Source organism: Nerophis ophidion, linkage group LG13, assembly GCF_033978795.1.
Source record: "Nerophis ophidion isolate RoL-2023_Sa linkage group LG13, RoL_Noph_v1.0, whole genome shotgun sequence".
NCBI lineage: Eukaryota > Metazoa > Chordata > Actinopteri > Syngnathiformes > Syngnathidae > Nerophis > Nerophis ophidion.
In genome coordinates, this window is record NC_084623.1 from 17591702 (window position 1) to 17613517 (window position 21816).

General features: G+C 38.5%; 1 protein-coding gene across 6 annotated transcripts in view; it reads right to left on the reverse strand.

Annotated features, from left to right (window-relative positions):
* The window catches only part of lrp1bb (low density lipoprotein receptor-related protein 1Bb), a 993888-nt gene that overhangs the window by 203349 nt on the left and 768723 nt on the right, over nt 1–21816 (reverse strand). For all 6 annotated transcript variants that reach the window (XM_061918476.1, XM_061918478.1, XM_061918475.1 and 3 more), the window contains 3 exons: nt 15875–15988; nt 15480–15629; nt 9630–9752 (listed from right to left, as the gene is read on the reverse strand). In XM_061918476.1, the coding sequence (XP_061774460.1) occupies nt 9630–9752; nt 15480–15629; nt 15875–15988 (387 nt within the window). The remainder of the gene's footprint in view (nt 1–9629; nt 9753–15479; nt 15630–15874; nt 15989–21816) is intronic.

Sequence of the window (21816 nt, forward strand, 5' to 3'; positions counted from 1 at the left end):
AGCGCTTTTCTACCTTCAAGGTACTCAAAGCGCTTTGACACTACTTCCACATTTACCCATTAACACACATTCACACACTGATGGAGGGAGCTGCCATGCAAGGCGCCAACCAGTACCCATCAGGAGCAAGGGTGAAGTGTCTTGCTCAGGACACAACGGACGTGACGAGGTTGGTACTAGGTGGGATTTGAACCAGGGCCCCTCGGGTTGCGCACGGCCACTCTTCCACTGCGCCACGCCGTCCCTAATTCACATCTTCTATGATCAGAGGCAAATTTGAAGGACACAAGGAAGCGCCAAATGAAGTTCTTACATTTGGGAATGGAAGTGCTTCTCGTGGGTTGTACATAGGGCTGGGCCATATATAGAATATTCTCGATATATTGCGGGTTTGTCTCTGCGTGATGTAGAAAACGACTATTTTGTGAGTATTGGAATTTACGTTCTCACACAGTTGCTTTTAGCTGCGGGCATTACACTACCGGCTTTTCTCACTCTTTCTTGTCTCTCCTTCTCACAGAGACATAAAACAAGCGCACCTTGTTACATATGTCACATACTGTCGCACGTGCAACGTAATACGCCTTCACAGAGCAGAGAGGTACCGGAATGAGTAAAATTAGCTGTGGCAAGTGGTGCAAGCGGAGCGGTGCAAGTGGTAATACGAGAGAAAGAAGGTGCGAATCGGGTAACAAATGGAGGAAAAAGAATTAATTCCCAAGTAAAACAGCACGGGGTCCATCGTCTGGCGGTAGTTTGGCTTCAAGCGGGAAGATGTCGAACAGAAAACAGTAATATGTAGTAAAGTTTTAAATATCTAGATCAGGGGTCGGGAACCATTTTGGCAGAGAGAGCCAAGAAGCCAAATATTTTTAAAATGTATTTCCGTAAGAGCCATATAATATTTTTTTCAACACTGAACACAACTCAACGCGTGCATTTTAAAGTAAGCCCAACATTTCTAGAGTAAAATAGGTATCTTATTCTTTGGAATAACATTGTTATTTTGAAGCTAACTGTGGAGGGTGCGTGGGCTGCGGGCCTGCAGCGAAGCGGGGTGTTGCCAGGGCTGACCTCAAAATCAGCGACAGGTGCGTAGATGGCCCAGCTGGGACTTGTTTTCTAATCACTTGTCACTCTGTTTATAAGCAGCAGCCAGGAGAGAGCGAGAACGAAAGAGGAAAAGACAAATGCTGGAAAGCAACTAAGAAACTTATAGAAAAATAAAAAAATATTGTAACCCTGGAAAAGGCTCTCATGTCGGTGCCTGGTGGTCTGAAGAACCCCCAAGAGGGCAAGCCCCAAACTAACCAATAATAAAAAAATTACTTCTTACCATTAACGCAACTTCTTGAACATAAAAATGCATGAGAATATTTTATATTTTGACCGTTATCTTTGATTACAAGTGGAATTATTCATTATTTATCGTGCTGAGCAATATCAGCTCAGATTTATCCGAGAGCCAGATGCGGTCATCAAAAGAGCCACATCTGGCTCTAGAGCCATAGGTTCCCTACCCCTGATCTAGATCAACATTAGGAAAAAAAATGGAAAAAACACAAAATATGCAATATTTTTATCCAATAACTTTTTTAGGTGGAATTTTTGAGATTATATAATAATTGGAGCCGTAATTTTGGATTTTGATTTATTATTATTTTTTGAGCAATGACACTTAAAAACAAATCACACCAAAATAATTGGGGATCCAATATATTATATTCATTAACGTGTAAAAAAATTAATTAGACATTTCTTTTACTTTTTACTACAAATGTAGCTTACCACCACCAGGTGTGAATGAATGATGGGTTCCCACTTCTCTGTGAGCGCTTTGAGTATCTAACAATAGAAAAGCGCGATATAAATCTAATCCATTATTATTATATTATTATTATTACTTTTAGCACAATAATCTCGAGATCAACTTCAGATATATCCGTCTATTTTAAGTTGTATTGTTTTTTATGTTTTTTTTGGGTTTTAGGCCCTTCTTTAAAAAAAAAAACAGCTCAGTTTTTTATATGGCAAAACACAAAATATACAACATTTTTCCCCAAAAAATATCTCAAAGTGGAAAAATTAATGTGACGTAATTGAAGCCTTGAATAGGTCAATAATTCAAAATGACATTGATTTTGATTCATTATTATTTTTTAAAGAAAGGGCCGCACTTTGGAAACCTCTGCGCTAGAGAATGAAGAGTGCTTGAAACCCCGCATGTCAACATCAACAAAATGCCGAAGCAACCAGCACTGACCCAATTGATTTTGGTGTCTTCCATTTCCATGTCAACACCGTATGAAAAAAATAGTCAACAGAAGGAGATAACGTCCGCAGGAACCTACCACATAGCGAAGGACATACACACTTTGATTTCCTATTATGCAGCTATTTTTTTTTGACAGTTTCATGTGTGACATCATGCACAAAAGTGCATATTATTTTTGTATTGGCGTTTTGTACAAAAAGTGCATTTTATATGGCAAAACACAAAATATACAACATTTTTCCCCAAAAAATATCTCAAAGTGGAAAAATTAATGTGACGTAATTGAAGCCTTGAATAGGTCAATAATTCAAAATGACATTGATTTTGATTCATTATTATTTTTTAAAGAAAGGGCCGCACTTTGGAAACCTCTGCGCTAGAGAATGAAGAGTGCTTGAAACCCCGCATGTCAACATCAACAAAATGCCGAAGCAACCAGCACTGACCCAATTGAGTTTGGCGTCTTCCATTTCCATGTCAACACCGTATGAAAAAAATAGTCAACAGAAGGAGATAACGTCCGCAGGAACCTACCACATAGCGAAGGACATACACACTTTGATTTCCTATTATGCAGCTATTTTTTTTTGACAGTTTCATGTGTGACATCATGCACAAAAGTGCATATTATTTTTGTATTGGCGTTTTGTACAAAAAGTGCATTTTAATTTTGTGTTGTTTTAATATGTCTTTTGAGTGACATCATGCACTAAAGTGCACTAATAGCATGTTTTAAAATGTCTCTGACAACTGACATGAATGTTTGTGCCACTGCTTAATAACTGTTTATTAGACACAGTTTTGGTAAATTGACTTAGTTGTGGTTTCTCTCTGAATGACAGTTTAAAATGAGCATATATTAATGCAGTATGAAGAAGAATGTTTTAACGTAGACACATAGAATCATCATACTTGTGTGATTAGATGCATCAAGTGTTCATTCAAGGCTAAGGCAAAATATCGAGATATATTTTGTGTATCGTGACATGGCCTAAAAATATCGAGATATTAATAAAAGGCCATATCGCCCAGCTTTAATTATAGACTTATAACTCATGCATATATCTGTGGTCAATTTCCCTTAAGACAGTTAATGCTGCTAATGAGCTTCTTTTCTTTGTGTAGGCGCTGGAATGTGAACAAAGGTGTTTCTTACACAAGAAAGACAAACACAACGTTTGCATTATCCTAATGAAACATTGTCACAGTCGAAGAAGTGACTGTTCCATGGTCAGATTTTATTTAGACAGTGGAACATCGATTTAGGAACGGCTCTATTTGAGACCTTTTCAGTTGCCTATCCGTGTGTGAACCATGTCTCAGCGTAAAAACGTTTCATCCATTCATTCATTTTGCATGCTGCTTAAAGACCTACTGAAACCCACAACTACCGACCACGCAGTCTGATAGTTTATATATCAATGATGAAATATTAACATTGCAACACATGCCAATATGGCTGGTTTAGTTTACTAAATTACAATTTTAAATTTCCCGCGGAGTTTCCTGTTGAAAACGTCGCAAAATGATGACGCATGTTTGTGACGTTTTGGTTGGAGAGGACATTTTAGCCCAGCACCACTTACGGCTAAAAGTCATCTCTTTTTATCGCATAATTACACAGTATTTTGGACATCTGTGCTGCTGAATCGTTTTCAATTTGTTCAAATAATAATGGTGACGTCAAATAACAATGCTGTTGGTGGAAAGCGGTGGATTATAGCTGCCTTTAGCAACCGAAACACAGCCGGTATTTCTTTGTTTGTTGTGAAGCTTTAACACAGAGCGGTCAAGCGAACATGTTTCTCTACGTCAACCAGCAAGTTTTTGGATGGGGGAAAATTGTGATATTAAGTTGGCTCTTACCGGAGACTTAAGTGGATTATGCGACTTCATCCTGCAGCTCAAAAAGGCAGCTGTGATCTTGGCTCCTCGGCTTCTCTCAGAGACACTGGCGTTCACCGCGGCCATCTGACTTTCAGGTATGACTTCATAATGTCACTAAAATACTATTAACACAATAAGCAAATAGGAGATTTTCCAGAATTATCCTAGTAAATGTGTCTAATTACTTGTGAAACGCTCACACTGCCGCCACCTGGAGCCGTCGCCTTTTCTTTTTTTCTTTTTTTTAAGTGCTTCACTCTAACTTTCCTCATCCACAAATCTTTCATCCTCGCTCAAATTAATGGGGAAATCTTCGCTTTCTCGGTCCGAATTGCTCTTACTGCTGGTGGCTCACATTATAAACAATGTGAGGATGTGAGGAGCCCTCACACCGGTGACGTCACGCGCACATCGTCTGCTACTTCCGGTAAAGGCAAGGCTATTTTATTAGAGACCAAAAGTTGCGAACTTTATCGTCGATGTTCTCTACTAAATCCTTACAGCAAAAATATGGCAATATCTCGAAATGATCAAGTATGACACATAGAATGGACCTGCTATCCCCGTTTAAATAAGAAAATCTCATTTCAGTAGGCCTTAAAAGCCATCGGGGACTACCATGTTGATGACATCACTGCCATTTTAAAGAGGCGGGGCCCCGTATGTCATATCCAGTTTCCATCCTATACACACAGGCGTGGCCATTTCAATAAGTATCGGTAGCAACAGCACTTTTGACTTGTTTATGTTCACAATTGTCGTACTCTGCGCTGGTCAGAGCTGTGTTGGCCTGTCTTAGAGATCACTTCGTGTGATCAGAATTGCTTTAAACGTGTCCAAACTCTTGCAGTCTTGCTGTATAGCTTTTGGTTGCTTAGCTTAAAGCACTTTCAATTTGAGGATTTTATCAGCGAACGGGGCTTTGGTCTGCGGTAAGTCTTTAATTGTGATGAGACTGTAAAGGATGCCTTTAATACAGCAAAAGAGAAGGAACTACCTGGGCACAAGCCGATGAAGGATTGCCTAGTTTGTGCTAATGATGAAAGTGACGACGTGAAGCCACTGCTTTTATCACTCTGGAGACTTTTCAACAATGCCACAAATATTCGCAGACACAAAGTAAAAATGATTTTCCTTTGTTTGTTTTTTATTGTTGCAAAATGGTGGTCAACGTTTTGGAGCGGACCAGCAACACTTTTGTGTGCGTGTGTTTGTTTGTTGACAATGAAGCATGCTAAAATGTTGTTGTGTTGTTTGGATGGAAACATAAGATATTATTGAGCCATTACTTTCTTGTTATGTCGTATATATATATATATATATATAGATATATATATATATATATATATATAATTTGTATGGGGAACATATTCGCCATTAATTAGTTGCTTATTAAAGTAACAAAGACTTAATTTAGAGTTATTTGAACACTAGGGCAACATGAAAGGGTTTGGGTTAGGGTTAGCATTACTAATACGCAATAATTATCAAGTTATTGAGGGAAGACTATTAGTTAATGGTTTACTGGTTGTATAATACGACCATGCAGAATAAAGCAATGTTAAGTACTTACTGATGATTAATTAAAAGCCAATATGTTACTAATTTGCATGTTAATAAGCAACTAGTTAATGTGTTCCCCATACTAAAGTATATTACACATACATACATACATACATACATACAGTACAAATATGAATATATACATATATAAAAAAAAAAATATATATATATATATATATATATATATGTATATATATATATATATATATATATATATATATATATATATATATATATATATATATATATATATATATATATATAACAAAAGCATATATACGTACATATATTGATATATATATGCATATATATACTGTGTGTATGTATGTATATATATATATATATATGTGTATATATATATATATATATATGTGTATATAAATATATATATATATGTGTGTATATAAATATATTGTATATATAAATGTACCTATATGTATACACAGTGTATATACATTATAGTGTCTTCAAAATGTACAGTTTTCACTGGAATAGGGACTTTTGTCAAGGCAAGATCCAATGATTCATGTTTTACATTGATTCTTATGGGGAACTCTGTTTCACTATACAAACTTTTCGGTTCACGAACCATGTTCCAGAACCAATTAAGTACGTAAATCATGGTTCTATTATATTAATCTTTATTGGATCTCTGATTGACACAAAGCATGCAGACATTATTTTACTAACATCATGCAAATGTGATAATAGCTACTATGTAATTATATTGTTCAGTAATGGATTCCATTGTTGAGGATCAAACATTGACCAACACCATTAATGCCTATTGAAGATATAAAGGTGGTAGCGATGGTCATAATATCGATAAAAAACAACAAACTTAGAAATTTGAATGTGGAAAAATTCACTCATAACATTTTTTTGTCCTGAAGAGACAGTATTAGTGTGAATTCTGCCATAGCAGAAGTTTCATCAGAACTAGACAATATAAAGACCAGAATAGTTCCAAGACCATTTCTTGATTTCTTATTCCTCTCCCTCATGGCATTAGCAGACCTACACCAGGACTAAATAATTTACTATTTGGACAATGTTGTTGTGTGAAACTGATCGATGCAAGGTTGGTCCAGTCAGCTTTCGGAATCGTTGTGCCTTTTCCAAGCTTAGATAGATGTGTGTGCCACAGACAACTGCAAGCCCACACTGCCTGACACTGTCCTGACCTTTAATTAATCAGGCCCACAAAATAATATCTAATACAAAACATGTAAAATCTCAAAAGTAATCGCCTCCCAAAACCTCTTTGACGTGCACATTAACGATGGATGTTGTTTATTGACTTTAAAGACCTTGTGTTTGATGTGGTTGGTGACATTATCAGGAATGAAAGACTTCAACTTGTGCTGCATACTAATCGACTACATCGGAATATGGTGCAGCAAATGCTTTGGATCGGACCGCAGAACCATCGGCCAAAAAGATTACAAGCGCCATCAATTTGGAATTCATCGCAAACCCGATTTGTGCAAGAAGAAGAAGATGCCACCTATTTTAATCATATAGACCAGGGGTTCTTAACAAATTTTAACCTCGGGGCCTAACTTTTTCCATTACAGAAGGTCCCATGGCCCACTCAAAAATCCATCCATCCATTTTCTACCGCTTATTCCCTTTCGGGGTTGCGGGGGGCGCTGGCGCCTATCTCAGCTACAATCGGGCGGAAGGCAGGGTACACCCTGGACAAGTCGCCACCTCATCGCATGGCCAACACAGATAGACAGACAACATTCACACTCACATTCACACACTAGGGCCAATTTAGTGTTGCCAATCAACCTATCCCCAGGTGCATGTCTTTGGAAGTGGGAGGAAGCCGGAGTACCCGGAGGGAACCCACGCATTCACGGGGAGAACATGCAAACTCCACACAGAAAGATCCCGAGCCTGGATTTGAACCCAGGACTGCAGGACCTTCGTATTGTGAGGCAGATGCACTAACCCCTCTCCCACCGTGAAGCCCGCCCACTCAAACAATGACACTGAAATAGTAATATTACTCTTGAATTTACTCATATTCAATAATTTTATCCAATCTACTTAGAGTTTAACTTGATAAACCTTGTCAAGTAATAGGAAATCATGTGTTATTCACAAATATCAAGGCTTAGGTCAGGGTCATTACAAAAAATAAGTACGAATCAAATATCCTGCAAAAGAAAGGACATTTACATGCAATGTTGAAGTACAAGAGAACAATCAACTTTACCGTGTTAGTCATAATTTTGGCGCTTAAGAACGTTCTCTATGACTTTAGCTCCAGACTTATGTTTGATATTGTCATTCATGGTTTTATGGTTAAGAAACGGCCCTGTGATGAGGTTGCGACTTGTCCAGGTTGTATCCCACCCTCCGCCAGAATGCAGCTGAGATAGGCTCCAGCAAACCCCGCGACCCCAAAAAGGGAAACGTGGTAGCAAAATGGATGGATACATGGTTAAGAAACACTGATATACACCACAACTGTCAAATATAATTTCATGTGGCCCGTGAAACCCTAAAAATAATGTGCATTAATACAGCACTCCCTCTTTATTGGTTAATGTATTTGTTATTTCAATTTTATAATAATGTTTGTATGGAATTGCATACATTTTGCATTATCTGAACATTCGACACATTCAACTTTTTTCTGGAATAAAAAATAAATAGTAAACTTGGGGGTTGGTGCTCGCGGCGAGGTGTATAACATAGTCAGGTTGTGTCATGGATGCAAAGGATTAGCAGAAACAGATGAAAATAATGTTTGAAGAACTCACGTCAATCAACGTTCCACCACTGTTCCCCAACACGCTCTTCAGAACAGACATCGAGGTTATTGTGCACTAAAAATCTGTGGGAGTCATCTTCTTCCATTATCTTCTCCGCTGTTCAGAAAATGTTGACTTTGATTGCACGGAATCCTTGAAAAATGCAACAAATGCGCCACTACTGAAGTGCGACATCAAGACGTCATGTCTGTATTGGGGTCAGTTTGCATTCACATTGGAGTCTGGATATATACAAACGTTTGTATATAAAAAGATTGGATTTGACAAAAACAAATCTGACAAAGTGTCTTCAAATTATACATAATCATAGTTAATAATGACTGGATATGCTATGATTTATTTAAACTCATATTCCTACATATTTATGTTGCATTCTTCTACATTTTTTTGTGAGAAAAAAAAATATAAAAAAATAATAAATCACACCAAATTATTTAGGGGCCTTCAAAATATTTTATGTGGTCTAAAATAGACCTAACGACGCCAATCGTTAATACAAAGTTTTATAAACAGGATTATATTGACCATACTGTATTGTTTATTTTGATGCTTATCAATGGAAGATGACGTGTGGTAGAGTAACATCCATCCATCCATTTTCTACAGCTTATTCCCTTCGGGGTCGCGGGCGGTGCTGGTGCCTATCTCAGCTACAATCGGGCGGAAGGCGCGGTACACCCTGGACAAGTCGCTATATAATCACCATATCCCCATGCTAACACAATTAAATGTTTAACAAAAGGCAGTTTAGTAAGGGGTGGCTCATTAATTACAATTAAATGGCTGTTTGTAATAATTGTTTCATTGTAGATCTCGATTTGAATTTGACTAAGGAAAAAAAAAGAGCCACGAGAGAAATCACAAATATATGAGAGCAAAACAAAGCGGCTAGAAATCGCCTCGTGGCAATATAAACAATCACTGCGTCTCTCTCTCTTTCTCTCCTAATTATACGCTGTGGTGCATGTTGTGTTTGTTGCACGACTGGATCCGTGTAATTGCACGAAACAACACTATTCTTTTTGATAGAATATCAAAATCCCATCAGCCAATAGCAGACAATCTTCTTGGAGAGGAAACCATTGGGCAAAGTAGAGAGTTGAATGTTATTTTACCGCACTGGAATTCATCTGCTCCGTCCTCGCAGTCTTTCTGGCCATCGCAGAGCCACACACTTGAGATGCAGTTACCGCTTGGACATGAGAAGTGGCCCTCCTCACACTTCTGCCCGTGGGAAACTGCCATGAACAACAAAGGCAAGTATTAGTTTGTATTGACATAAGTACCATATTTTCCAAACGCAAAAAGCACTAATTTTTCCCCCAAGATTTGAACCCTGCGGATTTTACACAACATTTTTCGCCAACAGCCATAACCAACTTATTTAGTTGTAACACCGACACAGAGGCTAAAAAATGTGTGTTATTGTTTGTGCCGTGGCGCCATCTTTCGGACAGGTTCACTCACTGCAGGTTGAACATCCAACGTATTTCCTTCTGTTTCGTGCCTTATACTGGAGACATAAGTGCCGTTTCGTTCACTAGTCAGCCCAAGCGTTTCTACTCATATACGGTGGGGCAAAAAAGTATTTAGTCCGCCACCGATTGTGCAAGTTCTCCCACTTAAAATGATGACAGAGGTCTGTAATTTTCATCATAGGTACACTTCAACTGTGAGACACAGAATGTGAAAAAAAAAATCCAGGAATTCACATTGTAGGAATTTTTTAAGAATTTATTTGTAAATTATGGTGGAAAATACGTATTTGGTCAACCATTCAAAGCTCTCACTGATAGAAGGAGGTTTTGGCTCAAAATCTCACGATACATGTCCCCATTCATTCTTTCCTTAACACGGATCAATCGTCCTCTCCCCTTAGCACAGGGGTGTCAAACTCAAATACAGAGGGGGCCAAAATTTAAAACTGAACAAAGCCGCGGGCCAAGGTTGAACAAATTAACCTTTTAATAGGGACCCAAACAAGTTTTGCATTGAACATTGAACAAGCAAGGCTTATATAACTTCATAGCGACATGCAAAATCGAGCTTCAAATAATAATAATAAATAAAAAAAATATCAATGGCTTTTCAAATGAAATTTAAATAAAAACGTAATACCTCTTTTCTATTTGCAGCCTTCTGAGGTAAATATCAAAATATATTGTAGCGTCCCGAAAGAGTTAGTGCTGCAAGGGCTTCTGGGTATTTGTTTTGTTGTGTTTATGTTATGTTACAGTGCAGCTGTTCTCCTGAAATGTGTTTGTCGTACTTGTTTGATGTGAGTTCACAGTGTGGCGCATATTTGTAACAGTTGTAAATTTGTATATACGGCTACCCTCAGTGTGACCTGTATGGCTGTTGACAAAGTATGCGTTGCATTCACTTATGTGTGTGTAATAGCCGCATATATTATGCGAGTGGGCCTGCACGCTGTTTGTATGGAGGAAATGCGGACGTGACGACAGGTTGTAGAGAATGCTAAAGGCAGTGCCTTTAAGGCATGCCCTCAATATTGTTGTCCGGGTGAAAATCTGGAGAATGCTTGCCCCGGGAGATTTTCGGAAGGGGCACTGAACTTCGGGAGGATTGGCAAGTGTGAGAAATTGCGGTGTTACAGCGGCACCGCTGCTGTGTAATAACGGCGGACCAGCTGTAATGTTAATTTGATATTGCCTCAAGGGCCAAATTAAATTACACGGCGGGCCAAATTTGGCCCGCGGTCCAGAGTTTGACAGCCATGCCTTAGCAGAAAAACAGCTCCAACGCATGATGTTTCCACTGCCATGCTTCACAGTAGGTGTGGTGTTCTTGGGATGCAACTCAGTATTCTTCTTCCTCCAAACACGACAAGTTGAGTTTATACCAAAATGGATACATGGATGATACAGCAGAGGATTGGGAGAATGTCATGTGGTCAGATGAAACCAATATATAACATTTTGGTATAAACTCAACTAGTCGTGTTTGGAGGAAGAAGAATACTGACTTGCATCCCAAGAACACCATACCTACTGTGAAGCATGGGGGTGGAAACATCATGTTTTGGGGCTGTTTTTCTGCTGAGGGGACAGGCCAATTGATTCGTGTTAAGGGAAAAATGAATGGGGCCATGTATCGTGAGATTTTGAGCCAAAACCTCCTTCCATCAGTGAGAGCTTTGAATGGATGACCAAATACTTATTTTCCACCATAATTTACAAATAAATTCTTAAAAATTCCTACAATGTGAATTCCTGGATTTCCATATTCTGTCTCTCACAGTTGAAGTGTACCTATGATGAAAATAACAGACCTCTGTCATCATTTTAAGTGGGAGAACTTGCACAATCGGTGGCTGACTAAATATTTTTTTGCCCCACTGTAGTTTCTTCATTCATCACTCCAAGCAACGTTTGTAAGTTTTAGAATATAACTAAAACCATTGATACTTACTAAACCATCGTATGTTTGATCGTAGTGACTTTATGCATATGTGTACGTACTATCGTAATGTAATCAAGCTAGCTTTCTAAACAGTTTAAAAGTGCATGTGTTAGTATTATTAATTTACAATAGCATTCCTTTTGTATTGTATCAGTTTCACAAATTTGTCTGTATTGAGTCGGTATTGACCCAATAGCTTCCGCAGTTATTGGGTCCATGAAAATTACTTTTCTGTTATGTTTGATCGGCCGCTTTATTACCCTTTACAGGCACCGTTTGGTAAAAAAATTGGTATGTAAACAAACACTTATAAAATATTTTTGTGTCAATATATTGTAAAGTAATCTATTTATTTGGTAACACTTTAGTATGGGGAACATCAATCCATTTATTTTGTACCACTTGTCCCTTTTGTGGTCGCTAGGGGTGCTGGAACCTATCTCAGCTGATTTTCTGATCCACTACTATTTTCCCACACTTTGCACCCTGCGGCTTACAGAACAGTGCAGCTATTGTGTGGATTGTTCTTCGCTAACGGCCTCAATGTTTTGTATTCAACTAATCGTTTGCAACTGAGAGTAAAACGATGGGTTACTGTTTGTGCTATGGTGCCATTTGTTGGACGAGTTTGCTCACTGCAGGTGCTACGTTTTGAAAATGTACTTCCTGTTTCGTGCCTCGAAACGGAAGTAAACGTTCTGTTTCGTCTACTATTCATGATAGCCTTTCTGGTCAAAATGATTCTTCATTCATTACTCCAAGCAACGTTGGTAGGTTTTACTTACCGTATTTTTCGGACTATAAGTCGCAGTTTTTTTTATAGTTTGGCCGGGGGTGCGACTTATACTCAGGAGCGAGTTATGTGTGAAATTATTAACACATTACCGTGAAATATCAAATAATATTATTTTGCTCATTCACGTAAGAGACTAGACGTATAAGATTTCATGGGATTTATCGATTAGGAGTGACAGATTGTTTGGTAAACGTATAGCATGTTCTATATGTTATAGTTATTTGAATGACTCTTACCATAATATGTTACGTTAACATACCAGGCACCTTCTCAGTTGGTTATTTATGCCTCATATAACGTACACTTATTCAGCCTGTTGTTCACTATTTTTTACTTTAAATTGCCTTTCAAATGTCTATTCTTGGTGTTGGGTTTTATCAAATAAAATTCCCCCAAAAATGCGACTTATACTCCAGTGCGACTTATATATGTTTTTTTTTTTTTATTATGCATTTTCGGCAGGTGCGACTTATACTCCGGGGGGACTTATATGCTATATAGAACTAAAAGAAGTCCTTCCATCCATTTTCTACCACTTGTCCCGTTCGGGGTTGCGGGGGTGCTGGAGCCTATAACCCTAATTTAAGTCTTTTTTACTTACAATATGTTCCCTTAGTGTCCAAATAACTCTAAATTAAGTCTTTGTTACTTAGAATATGTTCCCCATACTAAAATGTTACCATTTATTTATATCTGCACCTTATTGCTCTTTTGTCCTACACTACAACGAGCTAATGCGACAACATTTCGTTCTTATCTGTACTGTAAAGTTCCAATTTAAATGTCAATAAAAGGAAGACAAAATGTAAGTCTAAGTCATATATCTGCGACTAATATATGGAATTTAGGGGGTGCTGCTTATATACCGGTGCGCTGTATAGTACGGAAAATACGATATTTACAAACCCTGTTTCCATATGAGTTGGGAAATTTTGTTAGATGTAAATATAAACGGAATACAATGATTTGTAAATCCTTTTCAACCCATATTCAATTGAATGCACTACAAAAACAAGATATTTGACGTTCAAACTCATACTTTATTTTATTTTTTTGCAAATTTTAATTAACTTAGAATTTCATGGCTGCAACACGTGCCAGAGTAGTTGGGAAAGGATATGTTCACCACTGTGTTACATCACCTTTTCTTTTAATAACACTCAACAAACGTTTGGGAACTGAGGAAACTAATTGTTCAAGCTTTGAAAGTGGAATTACTTCCCATTCTTGTTTTAAGTAGAGCTTCAGTCGTTCAACAGTCCGGCCATGCCGCTTACGTGGAGTGATTTTTCCAGATTCTCTGAACCTTTTGATGATATTATGGACTGTAGATGTTGAAATCCCTACATGTGTTGCAATTGCACTTTGAGAAACGTTGTTCTTAAACTGTTTGACTATTTGCTCACGCAGTTGTGGACAAAGGGGTGTACCTCGCCCCATCTCTTCTTGTGAAAGACTGAGCATTTTTTGGGAAGCTGTTTTTATACCCAATCATGGCACCCACCTGTTCCCTGCACACCTGTGGGATGTTCCAAATAAGTGTTTGATGAGCATTCCTCAACTTTTTCAGTATTTTTTCCCCAATTTTCCCAACTTATTTGTCATGTGTTACTGACATCAAATTCTAAAGTTAATGATTAATTGCAAAAAAAAAAAAAAAATGTTTATCAGTTTGAACATCAAATATGTTGTCTTTGTTAGGGCTGGGCGTATCGATAATATCGATACTTGGTGAGTATCGGTATCGTATCGATACTGGCGTGATGGTATCGATACTTCACCAAATTAAGCGAATCACTCCGATTTAAAAAAAAATGTGAGCGCAGCGCTCCTCACCACTCCACCCTCCTCCCTAGTGATGGGTCGTGAACGAGATTTAAAAACACTTTAAAAATTCATCTTCAACCCAAAATAAAATAAAATAAATACAATTAACATGACGCTTGGTTCGTTCGCGCACACACATCAGTATAATTCGCTCGGACACGCACACACACACACGTGCGTTTCCAGTGCGACTTAATGTCTTGGTAGTAAACTGTAAAGTATTTTATTGCACTAAAATAACAATAAGAATTTCTCAGTTCTTTTGTTTTATGTTCATTTTTACAACTGTTTAATAACTTGTGTTTTCTTTTTTACTTAAGTTCTTGTGTGTTGTGAGGCGACTAGCCAAGTTCAGTATTTGTTTTCACCTTATTTGCACTACTTACTTTATTGTAATTGATATTATTACTTTTTTATTTGAATTTCTCAGTTCTTTTGATTTGTGTTCATGTTTACATCTTTGTTCAATAACTAGAGTTTTGTTATTTACCTTAAGTGTTTGTGTGTTTTGAGGCGACAAGCCAGGTTCAGTAGTTGTTTGCACTTTATTTGCATTACTTTATTGCTGTTGATATTACTTTTGTAATAAATATTTATTTTTTTGACTTAAATGGTTATCCTGTGTTGTATTATTATCATAATCAATTAATATCGGATCGGATCGGTATCGATACCCACATTTGCGATATTGCCCACCCCTAGTCTTTGTAGCATATTCAACTGAATATGGGTTGAAAATGATTTGCAAATCATTGTATTCCGTTTGTATTTACATCTAACACAATTTCCCAACTCATATGGAAACGGGATTTGTACAAAGTTCACACTGGGCTGTAACATTTTGTAATCAATCTGAAGACACAGTTTGCTTGTAAACCGAAACATCCAACGTTGGGTGGCTGAGTGATGAATCTCTCACCCTGACAGTTGGCTTCATCTGCGTAATCTCCACAATCGTTGGCGCCGTCGCAGATCCACGAGGTGTGGATGCACAGTGAAGTGGAGTTGCACCTGATGAAATCTTTCTCTCTCACCCCCAACTTGTAAAAGTGAGAGCAGTCGCTGTGATCTGAATACAAAACACAACACCAGGATTGTTTTTCAGCATGCCCGTAAAGGCTGAGATTTAGTTTGCGGAGGGGGGGGGGGGGGGGGGGGGGGGGGGGGTCAGTATTCTCTGTGATCCAACAGTGACAAGCACATAGTTAAGTCACTGGATCCAACGGAGAGCACATTTTTATAGCTCGAGGTAGAGCTTTGACTTATTACATTTCCTTCTTAACTGCAATGCAAAGCACCGCCTCAAGCACTTACTGCAGGTTTTTTCATCCGAAGCATCAGCACAGTCAATGACCTGGTTACACCAGGCTGAGCTGGGTACGCAGCTCCCATCCTTGCACGGTAATTCCGATGAGCCACATGTGACATCTGGGAAGAGAGATTTAGCATTTCACACCGTTAACGCAGACAGCGTTACAGGTACGACTCACAACAATACCTTGGCGTTAAAAAAAAAAAAGGATCTTATCAGCCATGCAATGTCATCAGGCCTTCAGGTGAAGAGCTAAAATAATCGAAATGTCATCACTCGCTGACAAGGAATGCAAATAAAGATTTTTGATAACACTTTAGTATGGGGAATATATTCACCATTAATTGGTTGCTTATTAACATGCAAATTATGAACATATTGGCTCTTAATTAGTCATTATTAAGTACTTATTAATGCCTTATTCTGCATGGCCTTATTATACAACCAGTAGTGAAGTGAAGTGAAGTGAATGATATTTATATAGCGCATTTTCTCTATTGACTCAAAGCGCTTTACATAGTGAAACCCAATATCTAAGTTACATTTAAACCAGTGTGGGTGGCACTGGGAGCAGGTGGGTAAAGTGTCTTGCCCAAGGACACAACGGCAGTGACTAGGTTGGCGGAAGCGGGAATCGAAGCTGCAACCCTCAAGTTGCTGGCACGGCAGCTCTACCAACTGAGCTATATTGCCCAGTAACACATTAACTAAGAGTCTTCCTTCAATAACCTCAGAATTATTGCTTATTGGTAACCCTAACCCTTACCCCAACCCTAATGTTCCACTAGTGCAGGGGTCGGCAACCCAAAATGTTGAAAGAGCCATATTGGACCAAGAATACAAAAACAAATCAGTCTGGAGTCGCAAAAAATTAAAAGCCATGTTTCCATACAGATAGTGTGTCATGACATATAAATCGTATTATGAGGACTTAAAGGAAAATAAATTAGCTCAAATATACCTGCAAATGAGGCATAATGATGCAATATGTACATACAGCTAGCCTAAATAGCATGTTAATATCCATTAGCTTGCAGTCATGCAGTGACCAAATATGTCTGATTAGCACTCCACACAAGTCAATACCATCAACAAAACTCACCTTTGTGCATTTATTCACAATGTTAAAAGTTCGGCGGACAAAATGAGACGGAAAAAGAAGTGGCATAAAACACGTATTAGAAAGTCGGAGAAAGTTATACATGTAAACAGACTACCCGCCAAAATTAGTAGGACAAAACGGCTCTGGCCAAATACTCGAATCAGTGAAGCATGTTTAATACAAACAGTGTGCTTTATAAGAATTAGGGAATATATTTGTGTCATGTTTGGCCTCCTGCAGAAACCATATTAAGACAAAAAATATGTTTTTTCCCCTCATTCTTTTCCATTTTTCATATATTTTTGAAAAAGCTACAGCAAGCCACTAGGGTGGCGCTAAAGAGCCAGAGCCGCGGGTTGCCGACCCCTTCCCTAGTGTCCAAATAATTTTAAATTACGTCTTTGTTACTTAAAACATGTTCCCCATACTAAAGTGTTACCGGATCTTTTTTTTCTTAGTCTCTTTGATTAGCCTTTCGGGCTCTCTCATTAGACTCCACATGTATTGTTATGGAACTAATCAACCACATTTTTGGCCAACATAATTAGTGAGCAGTAAATGCATTGTTACATTACCATTTAGAGTGGTAATTAATCAATAAATTTCACTTTAACGTAAATACAGTAGGGACATAAACATTTTAAATCACGTTTATTGTACCACAACTAGTACAGTTATTACTAGTACAATTATGTGGTAGCTGCTCGAGCCAGAAATAAGTGCACCCATCGCAAAAATTATTCATAAAATAATTTTGCATAATAATTTGGATTAACTTACAAAATCTCTATGAAGCTGAAAATACAGTAGACCTACACATAACTGTGTATACATATATATTCTTTACTGTTTTCTGACAGTTGAAGCGTAAGCAGCTTCTCAAGAGAAATGTACAGCCAGGGAAGGCAAGTAAGGCAGAGCACTAATTATAATAGCATACAATAAATGTTTATTTGACCATTAAACTTAGTTATACATGTATTCCTGTGTAATAACAATCATTCTTTAAAATATTTTGTTGAGTAAAACAATCCTAAATTGTCATGTTTCCCGACCATATACAAGGCAGAAACCTGAAATGAGGTTGCGTCATGTGCAGGCTACATTTTTGTAAGTAATACGTTTGGTTGAGCTTACCCACCTCGAAGCTATTTTATTTGGTACATGGCATAATGATAAGTGTGACCAGTAGATGGCAGCCAAACATAAGAGAGGAGTGTAGGCTGCACTATGATGGCAATAATGTCTCAAATATGCAACACCAACGTTTCAAATGTTCCATTGAAAATATAGAACATTACACACAGCTCTCAGAAATCTATCAAAATGTTTTAGTACGACTTTGATAAGCTATGAAGCCACATTGCTAGAAAGATTGTTGGCGCTTAAAACATATGAGTATTATTACGGTGTGTGTTTAAGATAAGACATATTTATTTGGTGTTTTGTTTCACAATATTATCTAAAAATAACTTTTCTTACCTTCTGGTACCTGCTGATCTGTATTTGGGATCTGTATAAGTCCTGAAAAATTGTGCGTGTCGGCGCCAACACCATAGTTGATTAGCTTCTTCTTTTTCCCTATCTTCTTGGTATGGGACATTCATCCTCTGCTGTTGCCATTTGTAATATAAAGTAGTATAGAATTCTTACTAATATCTGTCAGTAAACTCACCATGAAAGCACTAAAACATACCGGTGTAGTGAGTTGTATTATTCATCCAAGGAACTTTAGTTATTGGAGTTCCAGTCAGACGATTTTGTTGTTGTTTCCGACGGAGGAGATGCTGCTCTGTTATTGATACAAGTCGGAATGTCATTAAAACAGTTAGCTCCATCTCTTGACACTTCTTCCACTCCCGTCCTTGCACGCTACACAGCTACAACAAAGATGACGGGGAGAAGACGCTGCCGAAGGTAAACCACGTAAATGACACCGCCCAAGAAATGGCGCATTCGGAAGCAACTGTCAGAAAGCGGCTTGAAGATGTTCTGTAAAACATAATCTATTAAACATTTTGTCCAAAGAACCACCATTACATGTTATGTAGACCACAAGGAAGGGTTTTCCATTAAAAAAAAATAAATAATAATATGACTCTTTTCATGCGCCCTATAATCCTGTGCACCTACTATATGAAAACAAATCACAAATAGACAATTTATCAGCAGTGCACCTTATAATCCGGTGCACCCTATGGTCCGGAAAATACGGTCGTTGTCTTTTCCATTCTTGTCCCCACAATTTCCCCCTCTGTCTTCTCTAGTTGCTCTTCTTTCTAGCCCCTCCTGCTCCAAACACTAAATATATTTCAAGATTTAATAAAGTCAAATACAAAAAGGGCAACAAGAGAACTATCTCACACTTCCTTTTTTCTACAGTAATCTATTTATTTCGTAACACTTTAGTTTGGGGAACACATATTCACCATTAATTAGTTGCTTATTAAAATGCAAATTAGTAACATATTGGCTCTTAATTATTAAGCAGTTATTAAAGGCCTACTGAAATGAGATTTTCTTATTCAAACGGGGATAGCAGGTCCATTCTATGTGTCATACTTGATCATTTCGCGATATTGCCATATTTTTGCTGAAAGGATTTAGTAGAGAACATCGACGATAAAGTTTGCAACTTTTGGTCGCTAATAAAAAAGCCTTGCCTGTACCGGAAGTAGCAGACAATGTGCGCATGACATCACGGGTTGTAGGGCTCCTCACATCCTCACATTGTTTACAATCATGGCCACCAGCAGCTAGAGCGATTCTGACCGAGAAAGCGACAATTTCCCAATTAATTTGAGCGAGGATGAAAGATTTGTGGATGAGGATAATGAGAGTGAAGGACTAGAAAAAAAAGGCGATGGCAATAAAAGCGATTCAGATGTTATTAGACACATTTACTAGGATAATTCTGGAAAATCCATTTTCTGCCTATAGTGTTACTAGTGTTTTAGTGAGATTATATAGTACCTGAAAGTCGGAGGGGTGTGGTGTGTCTCTGAGGGAAGCAGGACGCAAGCTCCGCTGATGTCTACCATAAGAGCCGACTTATTACCACAATTTCCCCACCAAAACCTGTTGGTTGACATGTGGTCGGGATCCATGTTCGCTTGACCGCTCTGTTCAATAGTAAAGCTTCACCTTCGGGAATTTTAGACAAGGAAACACCGGCTGTGTTTGTGATGCTAAAGGCAGCTGCAATACACCGCTTCCCACCTACATCTTTCTACTTTGAGTTCTCCATTATTAATTGAAAAAATTGCAAAAGATTCTGCAACACAGATGTCCAGAATATTGTGTAATTATGCGATTAAAGCAAACTACTTATAGCTTGGATCGGGCTGGGAAAAAAATGTCGGCTACAACCCGAGATGTCGTTCCGCAACGTTTTCAACAGGATACCTCGCGGAAAATTTAAAATTGTAATTTAGTAAACTAAACCGGCCGTATTGGCATGTGTTGCAATGTTAATATTTCATCATTGATATATAAACTATCAGACTGCGTGGTCGGTAGTAGTGGGTTTCAGTAGGTCTTTAATGCCTTATTCCACATGGCCTTATTATACGACCGTTAAGCAGTTAACTAAGAGTCTTCCCTCAATAACCTCAGAATTATTGCATATTGCATATATCATTTGTATACTCTAGCCTTTAAATAGACTCCCTTTTTAGACCAGTTGATCTGCCGTTTCTTTTCTTTTTCTCCTATGTCCCACTCTCCCTTGTGGAGGGGGTCCGGTCCGATCCGGTGGCCATGTACTGCTTGCCTGTGTATCGGCTGGGGACATCTCTGCGCTGCTGATCCGCCTCCGCTTGGGATGTTTTCCTGCTGGCTCCGCTGTGAACGGGACTCTCGCTGCTGTGTTGGATCCGCTTTGGACTGGACTCTTGCGACTGTGTTGGATCCATTATGGATTGAACTTTCACAGGATCCATTATGGATTGAACTTTCACAGTATCATGTTAGACCCGCTCGACATCCATTGCTTTCCTCCTCTCCAAGGTTCTCATAGTCATCATTGTCACCGACGTCCCACTGGGTGTGAGTTTTCCTTGCCCTTATGTGGGCCTACCGAGGATGTCGTAGTGGTTTGTGCAGCCCTTTGAGACACTAGTGATTTAGGGCTATATAAGTAAACATTGATTGATTGATTGATATTAGTAACCCTAACCCTAACCCTAACCCTTATATGTTCCCCTAGTGGCCAAATAACTCAAAATTAAGTCTGTGTAACTTTCATAAGCAATGGTGAATATGTTCCCCATACTAAAGTGTTACCATATATATATATATACACATATACATATATAGGTTTTTTAAAGACAAATATTTGTGGTTTTATTATTGGCTGATTTAGATTTTATTTCTAACTGCTAGTTGCGATTTCCCAAATTTTTGCTGGTGTTTTTTTTTCTTTGTAATGTGTCTAGGGCCAATGAGAAACGAGCCACGGGTCACAGATGCAGAACTTCCAGCAGAGTACCGCATTGCCGGAGAGAGGAAGCCCGGTTGACTGCCGCCCAGAAAGTGTGGGCGCCTTTGTAGTGATGCGTCCCCAAAATGTGAGTCCTTGCAGGAAGATGCTCGAAAACATGCGATGCTTGGCTACAGTCAGCCTTAATGCATTGTTGCAGCTCGAGGATTTTTGTGCACGTCATGAAATGCGCGTATGCGAGACAAGTGGGTGAAGCGTCTGGCCTTGCTCGGGGGGTTTGACCGCGGTGTCATGAGCGGCGGATGTGAGGCTGAAGAGAGAGGCGAGGCATGCGGGCGCGTTTAGGGGTTAAAATGCGTGCCTGTTGGAGGGTCTGTTATTCACTCAGACTCTGATGTCAC